The following is a 17,059-nucleotide window of genomic DNA, read 5'->3' on the forward strand; positions in this document are numbered from 1 at the left end:
ATTGTTCAGTTTGGAATGAATAGATCCCATTTCCTCAGTCTTGCAATTTTTCTTCGAGGAGTAGGGAAGAAATTATTAGCATGTGTCCGAGCGGAAGATTTTATTTTAAACCTTTTAAGCCTTTGTTACCAATAAAATACCCGATTTACTGAAAAAAACCCAACCAAACAAACAAAAAACCCCAACAAAACCCAACAAACAAGGTGAGGGATGCAAAGAGTTTTACTTTTCATGATTTTGTCACTCTGGACCTAAGATGGGTCTCTAAACCAAAAAGAAATAGCAGCACATCAAAACTTCAAATGCAATGCTAACTTAATTTTAAACGGCTTCCCTGGAACTTCTCTTGCAGTTTTCTTGGTTTGCCTTTTTTTTTTTTTTTTTTAACAAGTAGAACTAGCTACCAATTTTATCCTGAGGCACACTTCTGAATTTCAGTTGTCTTTTGTTGAGCGTGCTGTCTTAGCCTCAGACTCTCCACGCAAAGGACAACTTCCCTATAAAAGTGAGCACTGCAACGCAGGCTCTTCTCTAAAACCAGCTTCTGATCAGGATTTTACAAGACAGAGAATCACAGAAACCCAGACTGCTCTGTATCTTGGGCTTCCCTGTAATTCCAATCAGTTTGTCTGTCTACCATGGTCTCACCCTTCCCTTGCACCAATGCAATTCCTCTGACCATGCACTTTGCTTTTTGAGTTCGCTTACGTCAATGGGAATAGACTCAAAAAATCTGCCAACACAATTCATTGGTTTCTGCTAGCTTACTGGACTGAAATGGCTCCGTACGTGGTCAAAAACCAGCAAATGCCAGCACAAGCAAGTACTCATAATTGAGGACAAGAGGGCGACAGGAGTGCCAAATTTCATCAGTTCATGCCAATATGTAGGCAGCCTCAGATACACAGAAATTTTGCTTTTTCAAATTAGCATTTTTTGTTTTAAATTAAGATGAAAACACATTTTTGCATCCAGCATCAGCCTCCAGAAGAAATGAAAATAATTTTGCAGTAAAGCACTGAAGTTGTTTCTTTTATTTAGTTTAAGTTTGGTTCTGCTCAGTCCACGCATCTTTAAGGTGGGATACTAGCTTGGACAAAATACCTTTCCAGCTTGTTTGGATATTGACTGCTAGATCACAGTTGAAATCAGAAGTCAGAAATAAAGTATGTTCCACAAACTTTTTCAGTTGTTTTAAAATCAGTTAAGCCTGTAATTGCAATGAAAAACATGAGGTAAACTACTGCTTCATAAGTTATGAAACTGCATTAACTTCAGTCAGTCTTTGGTTCAGTGTTACAAGCCTTATGTTGAAATTCAGTTTACAAATCTGAACCATATTTAGCAGAACAGAGATAGCCACTGCGTAAGCCAGATCATGGAAATTGATTTTAAAATAAAATTGAAAATGTGTTTTTATTTCCAGTTCATGTGTTAGCAATCCTCTACATCAAATAAAAATACTAACATAAATATTTTTGCGTATATTTTCAATTCACAGTCCAGCCTACCTACATTTAAAAAGTCTTTTTACATTCAGAATTGAAGCATTTTCTCCTACCTTTATCTCAGTTTATAACTCCAGGCACATTTTTCTGAGGAGCTGACAACCTTACAAGGTCTTTAAACAAGGAATTACAGAAATTCAACATCTCATTACTTGAGATACTTGCTTCAAACAATTAAAAGATAATATCTGACTCAGAATAATATGCATCATTTGAGTTTATGCAGCTGAGACTAAGGAGGTCTCAAAACTGCAGGAGGTCCAAGGTATTATAGATACTGTATAGCATTCTGATTTTCTTCTCCAACAAATCACAAAACATTGGGGTAGAAAAGGGAAGATCCGTAAGCAAATCAGGAGAACAAACTAATAACAGATTTAAAGTTTTTCCCTTCAGACGCCCACACACATGCAGGGTGTTTATGTTATGCCCTACAGATTATAAACACCCAATTATAGCAGTCTGAAAACAGTACTCAAAATGGAAAGTCAGAAGAAAAACGCACAAACACAACACACATGAAATTTAACTTTTATTTTTCTGTTGATAAAACCCAAAGATCCCTCACAGCAGCAATAGATGCAGAAGTTATCTGCAGAAATGATACCTCTTCTTAATCTGTTTGCATACCCAAGTATGCCAAGTGTGTAGGAACTGCATATTAACACAGTACAGGCACTGCTCAGTAGTAACAGAGATCAAGTTTCTTGGCATATTTTAATCCATCCTTCCCTTAATATTATAGGGTTTTCATAGTATTAAAGATGACTGTTAATGAGTTGTCTGTTTATTGGATTTTTTTTTGTCATTGCAATTTAAAAACTTATTAAATTCTACATGTACAATTTATATTCCCAGATACACCTCCCCACATTTTGTAGTTGACAAACTGTATCCAAATGCTACAATTCAGAATGAAAATGCTACTGCATTTAGCAGCTCTAGCTGCACTAGAGTAAATATTTCCGTAGAGTAACAAAACACACCGCTTTGTTCAGTAACACAAGGGATGCAGGTTTTAAAATGCACATTTCTATCTTGTATCCATACCTTTCTTTAATATATATATTTATATATAGCTCTAAAACGAATCTCTACTATTTTACAATTAAATTAAAGCACATCCACAATTGGTCTAACTAGTGATTTTGGTCTCAACACTTTAAACATCAGTTGTTCCATAAAAATATACAATTCAACAACATGGTTGTATCAGTAACATGAGGCCTTTTGAAAGAGGCCTATGACACATAATCAACCACGCAATTCAGTGCTCAATGTCATCTAACTGATAAATATTTATACTGCATTTTCAAACTATCAGTATCTTTAAAATCCAAATTTCTCTTTGCAGGCTTACCATGCTTACAAACATGCAGAAAGCAATCACATTTCTCACTTGCCTGTAGCAATCACATTTTTTTCTTTTCCAATAGATCAACTGACAAAGCACAAACTTCATGCTGTCATTTTTAGATTGCTAACCTTTTCCTTTCTTTCACATACTGAATTATTTCACAACGGATCATACTGCTCCATGTGAAAAGACTAGGGATTAGCCCCATAGTAAGAACTGTACTTTTCAGTTTAAGCTTCTAAGAATGAAATTACTAACAGTCAATTAGGATGCACTCATAGCTGCCATACAAGTGAACAGACACCCAGTAGACAATCAAGTTAATTCTAGATATATACCAAAAGGTGAAGCTTAAAAAAAAAAACCATAACAAAAAACCCCCAAAACCTAAACCACACAAGTACAGCCTCAAACCTGGTAGATTCCAAGTAGTGGACCTCTGTCCAGAAGTTTTCTGCAAAACGGCACACGAAAACCGTGCCACCATCAACCACGCTTGAGATAAGACACTAATCGCTTATAGCTGGAGATTTCCTTATTACCACCACCATAGCACCATTCCACATGAAGTTTTATAGCAATGGTGATGTAGTACTGCTGTCGTACAAACAAGAATCCTCCAAGTCAGAAGCAGTCAGTAATAAAACCCCAGACAAGTTCACATGTCACGGTAACCTGGCATATAAGCCTCAGAACATTTTACTCTTATAAATGTAATAATCAATAATTTAGGTACCAGCTATTCCAAGACTAATACAGTCAGTCTGTAGATAAGACTACAATAGAACATACTGAAAACACAAGAGAGGTATGACAATTAAGATGAATATTTCTTTTAAACAGCAGAAAGTCAGGGAAACATCTGGAATTCTTTTGCACTACATTAATATATCTTCTGTTTCTGAATATAAAAATACATCTAGAGAGTCAATCCAGAACTGCATACACAATTACATATTTCCCCTTAACTGCTTTAAAATTAGTACAAAATAATATAAGTTACAGGAATGATTGTTGCAAATTTGTAAATGTCGGCTATTACAAAATCATTATATGAGAACACCAACTGTAAATTATTTACAGGCGAGGTAATACAATTTCCAGAGTAACGAATTACAATTTAGCAGAAGTGTAAAAATAATGTACTCACCAAAACATTACAAAATCTGGTATCATTATCAGCTACACAGTAGATCATGATTAGGTTTTGTAGTTGATATACAACATATTAAGAAAAGTGCCAAAATACTGCTACATAAGAATCTTTTTTTCCAAAATCATTCGGCAAAAAAACCTGCAGATTCTATGTTAAGTAATGCCAGAAGAAAACAGGAAAAAAGGGATGCCAATTGTACAAGTATGTCTTATTAAATGCCTTTGAAAAATCTGTAAATTCACTTTCATGCTTAAAGGTCTGACACAGAAGAGATTTATCAAAAAAATCAATAGAAATATCAACATATATGCTTTTTCAGGGTATCTCAGGCCATTTTAAAAGTACACATTCCTCTTAAACTGTGAAACACACCGAGACTGAAAACATTCTAAAACCAGCTGAACTGCTGAGGGTTGCTGTGATCAGTGGCACAAAGTCCTGCTGGATGCCAGTCACTACTGATGCACCTCAGGGGTCTGTACTGGGGTCCATACTGTTTAGCATTTTCATAAACACCACAGGTGACGGGACAGAGCACACTCTCAGCGAGCCATTCAAAGGGACCTCAGCAGGCTGGAGAAAAGGGCAAACAAGAATCTCATGAAGTTCAGCAAAGGAAAGTGCAAAGTCCTACACCTGGGGAGGAATAACCCCATGCACCAGTACAGGCTGGGGGGCCGCCCAGCTGCAAAGCAGCCTTGCAGAGAACCATACCAAGCTGACCGTGAGCCACCGTGTGCCCTTGTGGCAAAGAAGCCCAGCAGTCTCCTGGTCTGCATTAGGAAGAGCATTGCCAGCAAATTGAGAGGGGTGATTCTTCCCCTCTGCTCAGCCCTGGTGAAACAACTCAAGTGCTGGGTCCAGTTTTGGGCTCCCTAGTTCAATACAGACATGGGCACACAAGAGCGAGTCCAGCGAAGGGCCACAAAGGTGATTAAGTGACTGGAGCATCTGACAGACAAGGAGAAGCTGAGAGAAGTGGGACTATCTAGACTGGAGAAGAGAAGGCTCAGGGGTGATATTACCAATGCGTGTAAATGCTGCACAGGGAGGAGTAAAAAAAAGAGCCAGACTCTTCTCAGTAGCATCCAGTGACTGGACAAGAGGCAATGGGCACAAATGGAAATACAGGAAGCTCCATTTAAACATAAGAATGGACCTTCGTAGTGTGAGGGAAATCAAACCACTAGAACAGGTTGCCCAGAGATCTTCTGGAGTCTCCATTCTTGGAGATGCTTAAACACCCAGCTTGTCACAGTCCTGAGCAACCTGCTCTAGCCAAGCCTCCACTGAGCAGGGGGGGCTGGACTAGATGATCTCCAGGAGTCCCTCCAACCTCAATCATTCTGTGATTCTATGAAAAGGACAGGGTCTTCTGTAGCCCAGTCATTGGGTCAGCTGAATAACAAAGCAAACTATAACATGTAAATGGAATATATTTTCTCTTTAAGTTATTGCATACAATGTTAATTTTGCTGCCTGCGTTTTGCCGATCTCATTTTTTCAAATCTCGACTCCATTTCTTCCAGGACCTTTGGTGTGTATCGCACAACTAATTTAACCTTTCCTTGAGCTGCCTTCAGCAGTTCTACGGCTTTTTCATGGTGTTCACCTTCGACACTCTGCAAAGCATAAAGCATTAAGTATAATATTAGTAAAGACACACACTGAAAACAGATTTTTTCCATTTTTTGTACAGCTTCTATATAATCAAATATTGAATTATTCTAGTTTGAAGACTGCACAAGGACAACGCCACCCAAGTTCAGGATTTGTTCTTCAGCAAATCAATAAGAGGTGATGATAAATATACTAATTAGTATTAACAAAAGAGTAGTGCAAAACTTTTGGTTAGGTTTATGCTGAATAATTAAATTCTGTATTTACATACAGTAAATGAAATAAGGATAACATCAGGCAATTATGAAATTACACTTAAAAATCAACAACTTCAGGAGGACGCTTATTTAAAATTCAAGATTGTTTTTCTTCTTTTGGCATGCATTTTAAATTCAGCAGTCACCCTCAATTTGCCTCATAAGTTGCCAGAGACAACTGCAAGATAGCTGCCTTCTTGATGTTATCCTGTGTTACAAGGCAAAACAGAGCATACTGGGCACCTGCAACAGAGCAGCGAACAGGTAGTGTGTTGCTTGTCTTAGTGCTCCACATGTCTCTCAGTAAATGCAAGGTATTCAAGTTAATTTCCTCTAAACTGATTAAGAATAGCCTGACCCAACTCAGTAAGAACAGAATAAAAATACTTTCCTAAAACAACTCTCAAAATTTATTAGGGTTATATTAGATTCATCTAATTACAAATTTTAAGCAACGGTTCTCAACAACTGCATCCAAATATACATTCCTGGACAGCACACATTTTATCAGCAAAACTTTATTTCTCCCAAACTTATTAAACACAATGATGGGACTACCCCAAGCCTACCTCCCACTGGTGCTATTAGAAGCTAGAAGGCAGGTGATGTACCTGTTGATTGGAGGGTTTCCCCGTTACTATAAAGTTACTTACAGAAAGAAAGACAACAGTTAAAAAAACCCAAGTTATTTCTCTTCTATCAGACTTAGACAACACATACATTTGAATGTTTTCATTTTTGTTATTCAAGTGGATGTGTAGGCTGTTCTGTTTCAAACTGGTAATAAAAGTTTTGTAAAGTTCTATGTTTAATTATCTCAAAACACCTAAAATTCTGGAGTACGCTCAAAATCTCCCAGCTGAAAAAAAAACCAACTTGTTTTAAGGCACATTCTCTGCAGTCTTGGCAGTGGCAATCTTTTTTTTTTTGATTATTAAATTATAAATCACAATTACAAGAAAATGCTTGTCATGTATTAAGATGACAGGATTCCATCTGTAAACATCAGAAGAAGAAGATTCTTCTGAGACCATGTTAGCATCCTCAACAGTATTTTATGCACTCACTCACTGTATTCTTACAATGGCTATATAGATTTATACATGTGCATGCACACACACGCAGTCATTGTAAGCTGTACGAACTGTCTGATGATCAGGTTCAGTTTTGGGTGGAGTGGTGGTTTTGTTTTCTTTAAGAGGGTCTGTGGGTGAGGAAGGCCTCACCTGAAGACAGTTCTACACCTGTCCCCCAATGCTTCAAAATTACAGGAAGGCTAGGCCAAGGACAGTTGCATCACTACGGCCATGATTTCTCTTACGTCTCCTGAAAAGGACAGTTGGACTCCCAGGTAATAGTCAGGAGCCAAGTATGTCAGACATCTGTGCTAGCAGGGAATTCCCAGAGTACAGACACCCAGTAAGTCTCTATCCCTTTCATGTGTCAAAAAAACCCACTCAGGTTAAAACGCTCAGGATTTACTTTGACCCTCAGTCTTAAAATAAAATTGGGTTTGCAGATGTAATGATGAAAACATTAATTTTAAGCTAGCATACAGCTTCTCTGTAAATAAAAGCAAGGGTTTGAGAGATATTTGCATGCATTTGACTAGCAGCTGCCTTAAGTCAAAGCCTGTCCATAGCCTCCTCTTTCCAGTCACCACGTGTTTTGCTTTTTGTATTGTAGCTCTTCAGAATAGGATACTTATTAAAAATAAATATCCACAACAGCACTTTAGACATATACTCCTTAAAATATGCTAAAGAGCGTCTGTTTTTGAAGCTCAGTACACTTAAGCGGAAGGAAAAAAAAATACCACGCAACTGAAGATAACACCACCTTGTAGGTCCATCTTATTATATCTTTCATTATGCAGTAGCATTTTTACTGGGATAATGACAATCTGGTCACCCTAACGCAACATAGCATAATTTACTACTTACCTTAGAAGGTGCAGAAAACTATATTAATTAAAATCTGTATCATGAAACTTGGATGAAAGAGGAAGCCATAACAGCAGTTACTATTTCACAAAACAATACTTTGACTAAATTTATACAACCCCGCAGAATCTGAAATACTGACATAAATAGTACAGTTCCCAGTTGCAATAGATAACCAAAGCATAATCCTAGAACTCTCAATGCACACAACTCTGTAGAAACCTAAGCAAGTTGTTCTTGCAAGGACAAAAAGAAACTATTTTGCCAAGATTAAAAGACGACACCGAGCTTGTGCCATGTATATTCTCTGTATGCCCCCAAGTGGAAACAAGTAGTTACTGCTACATAAAGTGAAAACCAATTCCTACCACTCCGTTTACAGAAAGCAGCTGGTCTCCACGTTTCAGGCCTCCATGTCTATCAGCTATACCGCCAGGGATAATTCGAGAGATATAGATTGGAGAATTTTGTTCTTTGCCTCCCATAATGTTGAATCCAAGACCTTCTTCGGTTTTGGGTAGTTCAACCACTCTGGGATGGGAATGACCTTCGCTAGCAGCAAATGCAGCTACAGTGGCCTGTAAGAAACAAGATTTTCCTATTCATAAGAAATTAAATATAGACCCCTTAGCTAGACACAGTGAGCAGGCTGAAAAAGTATTATCATCTCAAAGTACTTAAATATTAAGACAAATGAGATTAATTCCCTAGATACCAACAGTAGTATGAAAAATTTAGAACTCCAAGAATAAAATTAAAACGAAAGAAAAATAACAAGTCTTCTTATACCTTTTAACAACCCGTTAAGCTTATTTATTTTATCAGACATCTAGATAATATCCTTCTGAATTTTAAATAATCTTCTTCTGCTTCTAAAGTAACAAACTACTGTATTTTACACAAGTTATAGTTTGGCTTTTACCTTTGCTGTTGCATTAGCTCTAACTTCTGGGCTACTGCTGATATCCACAGTTTCGTATACGTGTTCATACACCTTTAGAGACAAAACAGTTTAAGTATGGGGAAAACAGGTATTTTTCTGCTTAGATAATATAACAAAATATCAGGTACAACTCAAAAATGTCTAAATTAAAAAGTACACACCTCTAATAAGAAGTTACTCCCTGATTCACTACAAGGTGTCAAGCGACAATCTACCATACTATGAAGAAACAACTCTCTCAGCATCTTTATTGTTCAGTTAATCCATGCATATCTAGGTCTCAACCCAAATCTTCTCTCCTTCCACAGCATTCAAGACCTCATCATGAATTTAGAAATGCTTATGGCCAGTCTAACACACCTGACTGGAGACATGGATGACTACCTTCTCTTGCTTGATTCAAGCTGGAACTCCTCAATAAGGATGCATGCAACATCACTTAAGGACAGCTCTTCAAAGCTCTCCCAACAACCCAGCCCTCCCCCCAAACCCCCATATTTTCCTTCAACTGATGCAACTGACTGAATATCTTAAGAAAAAAAGGGTATCGAAAACACAGAGGCAGTAAGAACACTAATGCTAAGGAGGTGCTTACACTGAGAACTAACCCACATCCTCACATCTACCTGCCAATCATTTGGACTTGCTAAGCAATAAACACACTGTCCTCAATAGGATGAAAACATTAAGATGACACCTGTGTCTACAAACAGATCTTTTAAATCATTCCAGGTGTTATTGTCAGCAGTAGCACCAATAGCAATAGCAGGCCATATTCAATCACCTAAAAATCTCCGAAAGATTATAAGGAAAGAAGATGAGGTGGTGCAAGGCTCCACCTCAAGGAGATGCACAAGGTGACATGGATTTGGCTTAAAAGAAACAGAGGCAATCGGTACTTTGTTCGTTCTTACATTCCAAGAGGGTAACAGCCTGCTAGCAGCCAGTAAGGACAGACTCTCAAAATCAGAGAATCATAGAATGGTTTGGGTTGGAAAGGAACTTAAAGATCATCTAGTTCCAACCCCCCTGCCATAGGCAGTGATACCTTCCACTGGACCAGGTTGCTCAAAGCCCCATCCAGCCTGGCCTTGAACACTTCCAGGGATGGGGCATCCACATCCTCTGTGGGCAACCTGTTCCAGTGCCTCACCACCCTCACAGTGAAGAGCTTCTTCCTTACATCTAATCTAAATCTACCTTCTTTCAGTTTAAAACCGTTACCCCTTGTCCTATCACTACACTCCCTGATAAAGAGTCCCTCCCCATCTTTCCTGTAGGCCCCCTTTAAGTACTGGAAGGCTGCTGTAAGGTCTCCCCAGAGCCTTCTCTTCTCCAGGCTAAACAACCTCAACTCTCTCAGCCTGTCTTCATAGGAGAGATGCTCCAGCCCCCTGATCATCTTCATGGCCCTCCTCTGGACCTGCTCCAACAGGTCCATGTGTTTCTTATGTTGGGGGCCCCAGAGCTGAACACAGTACTCCAAGTGGGGTCTCACGAGAGCGGAGTAGCAGGGGAGAATCACCTCCCTCAACCTGCTAGCCACACTTCTTTTGATGAGGTTGACGATGCGATTGGCTTTCTGGGCTGTGAGCACACATTGCTGGCTCATGTTCAGTTTTTCATCCGCTAATACTCCCAAGTCCTTCTCCACAGGGCTGCTCTCAATCCATTCTCCGCCCAGCCCGTATTTGTGCTTGGGATTACCCCAACCCATGTGCAGGACCTTGCACTTGGCCTTGTTGAACTTCATGAGGTTCGCACAGGCCCACCTCTCAAGCCTGTCAAGGTCCCTCTGGATGGCGTCCCTTCCCTCCAGCACGTCGACCGCACCACACAGCTTGGTGTTGTCAGCAAACTTGCTGAGGGTGCACTCAACCCCACTGTCCATGTCACTGACAAAGACGTTAAACAGCGTCGGTCCCCATACTGACCCCTGAGGAATGCCACTTGTCGCTGCTCTCCACTCGGTCATCGAGCCGTTGACTGCAACTCTTTGAGCGTGACCATCCAGCCCATTCCTTATCCACCGAGTGGTCCATCCGTCAAATCCATGTCTCTCCAATTTAGAGACAAGGACGTCGTGCGGGACAGCATCAAATGCTTTGCACAAGTGCAGGTAGGTGACATCCATTGCTCTTCCCTTATCCACCAACGCTGTAACCCCGTCATGGAAGGCGACCAAATTTGTCAGGCACGATTTGCCCTTAGTGAAGCCAATAACATCTAAAAAGTGATTTGCTCCTGAGTCATTATTTAATACACCTGTACTATCCCAAATTATTTTCTTTTGGACTTTTAAAAATAAGTCTTTTTCTATTAAGCTATGTGAGTCAAATTCAGCTTTTAGAAAGAACAAAATCAGAGTTTTGCACTGAACACAAAAAGGAAAGAGTAAAGCATACTGTTTTTTAACTCAAGGTAACTGCTTACGTCAAGTTAACTTACCTCCCTTACAGCATTACAGAATTCACTTTGAAGGACTCTTTGCAAAGCCTGTAGCTTTTGTGGTGGTACTTCTCCACTCCTCTGTAATTTTTCCAGCAACTCAATTGCTCTGCAGATGTCTACAGAAAAATAAAGCACTAGTAAAGAGGAATGCCTGAGGAAATGTAAGTTGTTTTTTTTTTTTTGTTGTCGGGTTTTTTGGGTTTTTTTGTTTTGTTTTGTTTTAAATTAAGTTAATGGAGCAGTCTGTGTGTGTGTGCACTTGGATACACCTTAAACCTACTTATTAGTTTCATTTCTCGCATAAAATTATGTATCTACAAAATGTTACAATAAAACACTGCATTTTCCCACTATTTTTACATCAACCACAGCAATCCAGCCCTGTAACATATCTGGAGGTATCACTGCCATATGTGTATTTTAAAGGCAATCTGATTTTTCCTTGAAGTTTAAATCAGGCTGAAGTATTTCATTGATATATACACACTATCAACATTTCATATGCACAACTTTATCATTTATCTACTGCACAGATAACATTTTGTTAAAACCAGCTAGAATATTGTCAAATATGCTAACATTCCTTTTATATTAAAAAAATTAGTTCAACAAAGGTACACTCAATGCTTTCCCTACAACAGGGCTGAGAACTATCTGGCCTATCTTTTTTTTCCAAAGTGCTCAGAAAAACAACCAAACTCCTTTTGATATTCTCAGTTGAGAGAGAATATCTTTGTAGTCCAGAATCCTCAACCCCAAACCTCTTTGTTCCAGTTCCTAGAAATTTGTTCCTAAGAATTTACATTGTCCATAGTCTCATAAATGCAGATGAACTCCCTGTGAAGGATTTGATTCCAGACCAGTACGACTCAAGACAGGCATCAAACACGACATCAAACGCTATGTGACATGCTCCCGGCAGCTCTGAAAGAGTAGAATACATTCATATCCCTCACTTATATTTCCAAAGTGTTACATTAGTGATGATTCTGAATCACACAAGTCCTTGAACAGAAGTAGAACAGTCTCTCAGAAAAGCAGATAGAAATGATTACCTTCATTATCACAAAGGCAAAGAAGCAGTGATTAATCTACTATATAAATAAGGCACAGATTATTTTAGAAAAGGATGAAGTCTGGGACACTGCTATATCCCAAATGCATTACTTCCTTTTTTCTGTAATTAACCTTTAGGCAATCGTTTTTCATGTGAATGAACGTCTACTCAATGGCATCACATCAGCACAGAAGACATGCAATAGCCACGAACTCCTCCTAAAGGCCAAGTGTAAGAAGAGAGAATTTACGTAACAAGAGGAAAAGACAGTGGGGTGTATGTTCTGAAATTAAGGTGAAGTGCACTGGCAAGAGACAACCCACAGTGATGTTCTGTCCACTTCTGTGAATTATCAGTCAGACTTCTTACTGACTACTACACTGAGATCAGGTGGTGCAGTCAATTAAACAAGGTACAACTTAACCTCACAGACTGGTCGTCCACGGACTGGAAACAAATCCTTCATGGAAGAACATCCAAGTATTATCACTACAGCCAGAAGACACAAATTATTTAAGATGAGAGTTGAGGTTTCTAAGTGCCATGAGAACTTGGCGGTTTTTGGCAAGCATTTCCAAGCTCTACAAGCATCAGTTATCTAAAGCAAAGAAATATCAAACCCTAAATTTTAGCTATTACTAGTCCCAAGTCTACAGAGCACTCATTTCACACAAGCATGTGTATTTGCTATTTGTACAATTACAAAATGAAAAAAATGCTTCTAAGGCTTTTAATTTCCTAACACGCATTTTGTATTTCATTTAATATACAAAATAGTTGGTGAAATTAAAGAGATTCTAGATGTAATGGTTTATTAATCTTTCAATCTTTTTATGATTCAAAATCACCAACATTGTTAGTAATCTTTGTGTTCAGCAACAGCAGTACAAATTATCTTAATTTCATGAAGTCTCGCACTGAACAGCTTGAAGTAGAATGATGAACAAATGGCAACAGCAGCACTTCCAATCCGCAACACTCCATATATTAATGAAAAAAAGTCCAGTAAGTATGTAAATTACAATACAGCTATCATTTAAATACTCGCAGATGTTTGCAGACAAATGACTATTTCGTGCTCATAAAGAATACAGTTCTACGCAGCCGTTCTCGAGTCTGTGGTCCATGAACCATGTTGAGCTGTAAGGTGCATGAACTTGTTATCTAACACTTTGATTAGGATACTGCAGGAAATTCTAAAGGGTGACAGCAATCTACTGATCCAAAGAGTAGCTGCAGAAATGAAGACCCCAGAACTCCATTTGCTAATTTCTCCACTTTTTTTGACCTCCATGTTTCATCAATAAACTAGATATATTTCCTACCTGGATCTCCTAACAGACAAAATGTTTAACTACATAGCATTTTATACCCTAAGGCAAAATTGGCTAGTTTGGGAACCAGCTGTGTCTTTCATAAAGCACAGACTAAGAGCACAGAATCAGCTTGTCAAAAAGGGACTGGGATACACTGAACTGGATTCCTTTTAGATGAAACTAAAGCAGAAGATGCACTTTAATAAAAAAGGGCTTTCAGATCAAAGGACCAAGCTGCTGCTGTAAAGTAAAAACCCAAAGCAAACAAACACAGCATAAAAGTTGGGTCCTCAGCACTCTACAGATCTCCTTTTATCACGCTGCACCTCTGGCTCAGGTAGATACAGGCAATGGATCCCATTACCAGGACACTTTTTTCTCCAAGTTGTTTTGTTTTACCCTGTTGACAGGACATCATTATACCAGTCTGAAAGTGAAATGAGCATAACTTTCTCCTACTGAACTGCACTAGACACTACCAGTCAACAGCTGAAGATTCAATCTCTCCCAGCAATCCTGCTCTGGAAAGGAACTAGTTTGGCTGGGAACAAGTGACAAAACACATCTGCTTTCATTTTCAAGAAAAGATTTTTGACTGCTCTGCTGATGTAGTTTTCTTCCTCCTGAACTACTGCTCAGGATATGATCAGCTGAAACCTGTCTTCCTCACTGTATTAACACAATAGTTTACCCAACTGTTCAGCACCAGAGACTGAAATGAACACTACAGAATTGTTTCAGTGATGGATTTCAACAAGGATTGATGCAGAAATAACTCCAGAGGTAGGTGATTAAACATTAAACTCATTGTAAAATGGAATCCACACATAACTAAAAAATGGATTTTCTTTTAACCTTTTCATCCTTTTTATATCAGTTGCCTGTTCCTCACAGATCATTTTTTGTGATCACAGGATACTAGATTGAAGTCCTGAAAAAGAAGATACATTTAAACTAAAAGAATGTGGAAAAAAAGCCAGCAAGATGCCACCACTCCAAGCACATGTGTGAACAAAACACAGAAAGAGGAAAAATGCAGCGTCCTCATAGATACTCCTGATTAACCACCTCCGCTGCTTATGTTCAAATAGTCTGGATTCCTAAGATGTATGTAGAGTTATCACACATCACCACCAAACCAGAAGAATAACTTTGAAATGTTAAATGTTGTTTCATCCCTGCCCTCCAGTGAACTTGGGTACTGGTGTTTGCAATGCTGCTTGGAGGAGAGAACAGATGGGGAGAATTTTCAATTGCCCTGATGGTAAGCATACGGTAACCATTTTAAATCAGCTCATTTTCTACAGTGTTCTCTCTTTTCTTATGCTATATGCCAACAACATTAGTGATGTTCACTTTCAAGCTGATGATGATTCATCATCAGGTTATCTGCAGTCAACCCCATACAATTAACAGAGGTTCTTTATTTCTGTAAATAAAGCTCTTGCTTTTGTAGGTCCATTACACTGTGCTCCCTTTTTCTTCTTTTCTTAAAAAGACCAATGTGCCAGAAGACTAAATAGCTCCTTTGTTCGACTGATCCCTAAGTAACTCTGCAGATTTGTTTGTTTTCATGGACAGAGCATAGTGGCAGGGTAATGAGGTGGAGAAGGATGCTGCCTGAGGTTTAACTCCGCAGACCTACCAAGAGCAACTAATCCACTGCCAAAGCAGCTGCCCTAATTAACAAGCTTTGGAGTAGGGAGGGCAGATGAGCTGCAGAGTGGGAAGCAAAGTCCTTACATAAGTCACTATTTACAGGCCTTCTCTCACACAAGTGGTTCACTTGTGGCATGGGAAGGAGGGTTAGGCAAACAGAAAAACTGAATTCAGTGGTAGGTAACACGTGATAGTACCAAACACAATAAAGTGGGTATATACAGCGTGTTATACATCTATAAAAAAGCATCTAGCACTGTGAGCAGTGGTCCCAATGGGAATGGCAGTGGGAAAACAGTTGGTTCATCCAATCATCTACACTCTACTTAGTTGCTTTCCTTTTAAAAAACAGGATTTCTCATTCTCAGTACTCTTTTCCAATTTAAATTCCATTTTCCGATCCCTATTTTCCTAAAAACACACTAATAAACCAATCATATGTATTGTTATACAAGCATGTGTTCACTGAGCTACCGCGGACCTGGCACAGTTCTGAAGAAGCACCCTGAAGGAAGTTTATCACTGTTTCGTAAAAGCCCTGGATAAAAGACGCAAGCATACTACAGAAAAAATACCCAACCAGGTTTTGTATTTTATCTCTTTCCCTACTAATTCTAGTTATACACTACACAGTATTAACAATACAAATTAAGACTATAAACTGGAAAATCAGGACGAAAACATAAATGTGAGAGGGTAACAGAATTAGGCAGAACCATGAGCAAGTGTAGAGGAACCCCTGCATGTGTCAGTTGTCTTCTATAAAAACAAGTAAATCATTATTGCTAAGACACCGCCTAACAGACTGAACTTAAAGCTAAGAATTCAGCTGTGTTCAAGAGCAGGTTTGCCCAGGAGAGAAACAGACACAAGGCGCTAGCAGGTTGAGCAAAAAGCTGGCAGAAGTGTTGACACTAGCGAAGGCAAAGCAGAGACATCTACAGAAGGTCTGGGGCGAGCGCATCTATGGAAACCCAGCCACAAACTGAAACGCGAGAAAAATCTTCGGGGGCTGCATAAAGAAAAGCCGAAAAAGCAAGTCCCACCAACACACCGAGAGAACCAGAAGCGAAGGAAAACGCTTTCAAAGCAGCTACCGCACGGCTGCTCTCCAGCTGTCTCCAGGGGAGAGGAGCCCTGCGGCGGGCCGGAGAGGGCAGTACCGCCATCGCTGCCCGCTCTCGCCTCCTCCGCGGCCGCGGCACAGCGGTGCGCCGCTCCTTGAGGCCTCAGGCCGGGGGAGGGGGGGCCGGGGAACGCCGTCCCAAGGGCTCGGGCCAGACCCCCGGCAACGCGCCCCAGGGCCGGGCCCGGGCAGCAGCTCCACCACCCCTGCTCGCCCGCAGCAGAGAGCGGTCAGGAGCGCCCGTCCCTCGGCCGCAGCTGCGCTCACCTCGCTCCAGCCGCACCGGCTCTCCCAGCGCCGCCATCTTCTCCTCGCTGCGGCCCGCACGGGAAGTGACGCAGAGCTGCCGGAAGGGCCGCGGGGGGAGCGGGCGCGGGCGCCGACAGGGGTGGCATGGCGGCCCTGGTCGTGACAGCGGTGTTAATCGCGATAGCAGCGTGCGGCTTCCTTGTGAGTGGCGTAGGAGCCATTGCAGTGTTCACCTCGGATGTGCAAAGGGGTATGGACAGCGCAGAGCGGCAGTGGGTCCCTGCAGAGGCTGGCAGCTGCCTGCCTGCCCGTCAGTGTAATGGGACGTGGTTCCTCTCGGCTGCCTGTTTCCCAGGCGCCAGCCAAAATTGTGGCAAGTTCACCAGAAAATGCCCTCTCCTTTTTTTTTTTTTTTCC

General features: G+C 40.2%; 1 protein-coding gene across 2 annotated transcripts; it reads right to left on the minus strand.

The window, feature by feature from the left end:
* Positions 1–2,027: 2,027 nt before the first annotated feature.
* On the minus strand, positions 2,028–16,697 carry LIN7C (lin-7 homolog C, crumbs cell polarity complex component). Of its 2 annotated transcripts, XM_050897821.1 has the most exons (6): positions 16,661–16,697; positions 11,233–11,351; positions 8,764–8,835; positions 8,210–8,419; positions 5,484–5,643; positions 2,028–4,594 (listed from the first exon to the last, which is right to left on the minus strand). In XM_050897821.1, exons 1-5 carry the CDS (start codon positions 16,695–16,697, stop codon positions 5,488–5,490), a joined length of 594 nt encoding a protein of 197 aa, XP_050753778.1. In that variant the 3' UTR covers positions 2,028–4,594; positions 5,484–5,487. The 2 variants fall into 2 exon arrangements, with proteins under 2 accessions (XP_050753778.1, XP_050753777.1); XM_050897820.1 differs by having other exon boundaries at positions 2,028–5,643.
* Between the last annotated feature and the right edge of the window lie 362 nt (positions 16,698–17,059).

The sequence above is a fragment of the Gymnogyps californianus genome, chromosome 5 (genome assembly GCF_018139145.2).
Source record: "Gymnogyps californianus isolate 813 chromosome 5, ASM1813914v2, whole genome shotgun sequence".
Taxonomy (NCBI): Eukaryota; Metazoa; Chordata; class Aves; order Accipitriformes; family Cathartidae; genus Gymnogyps; species Gymnogyps californianus.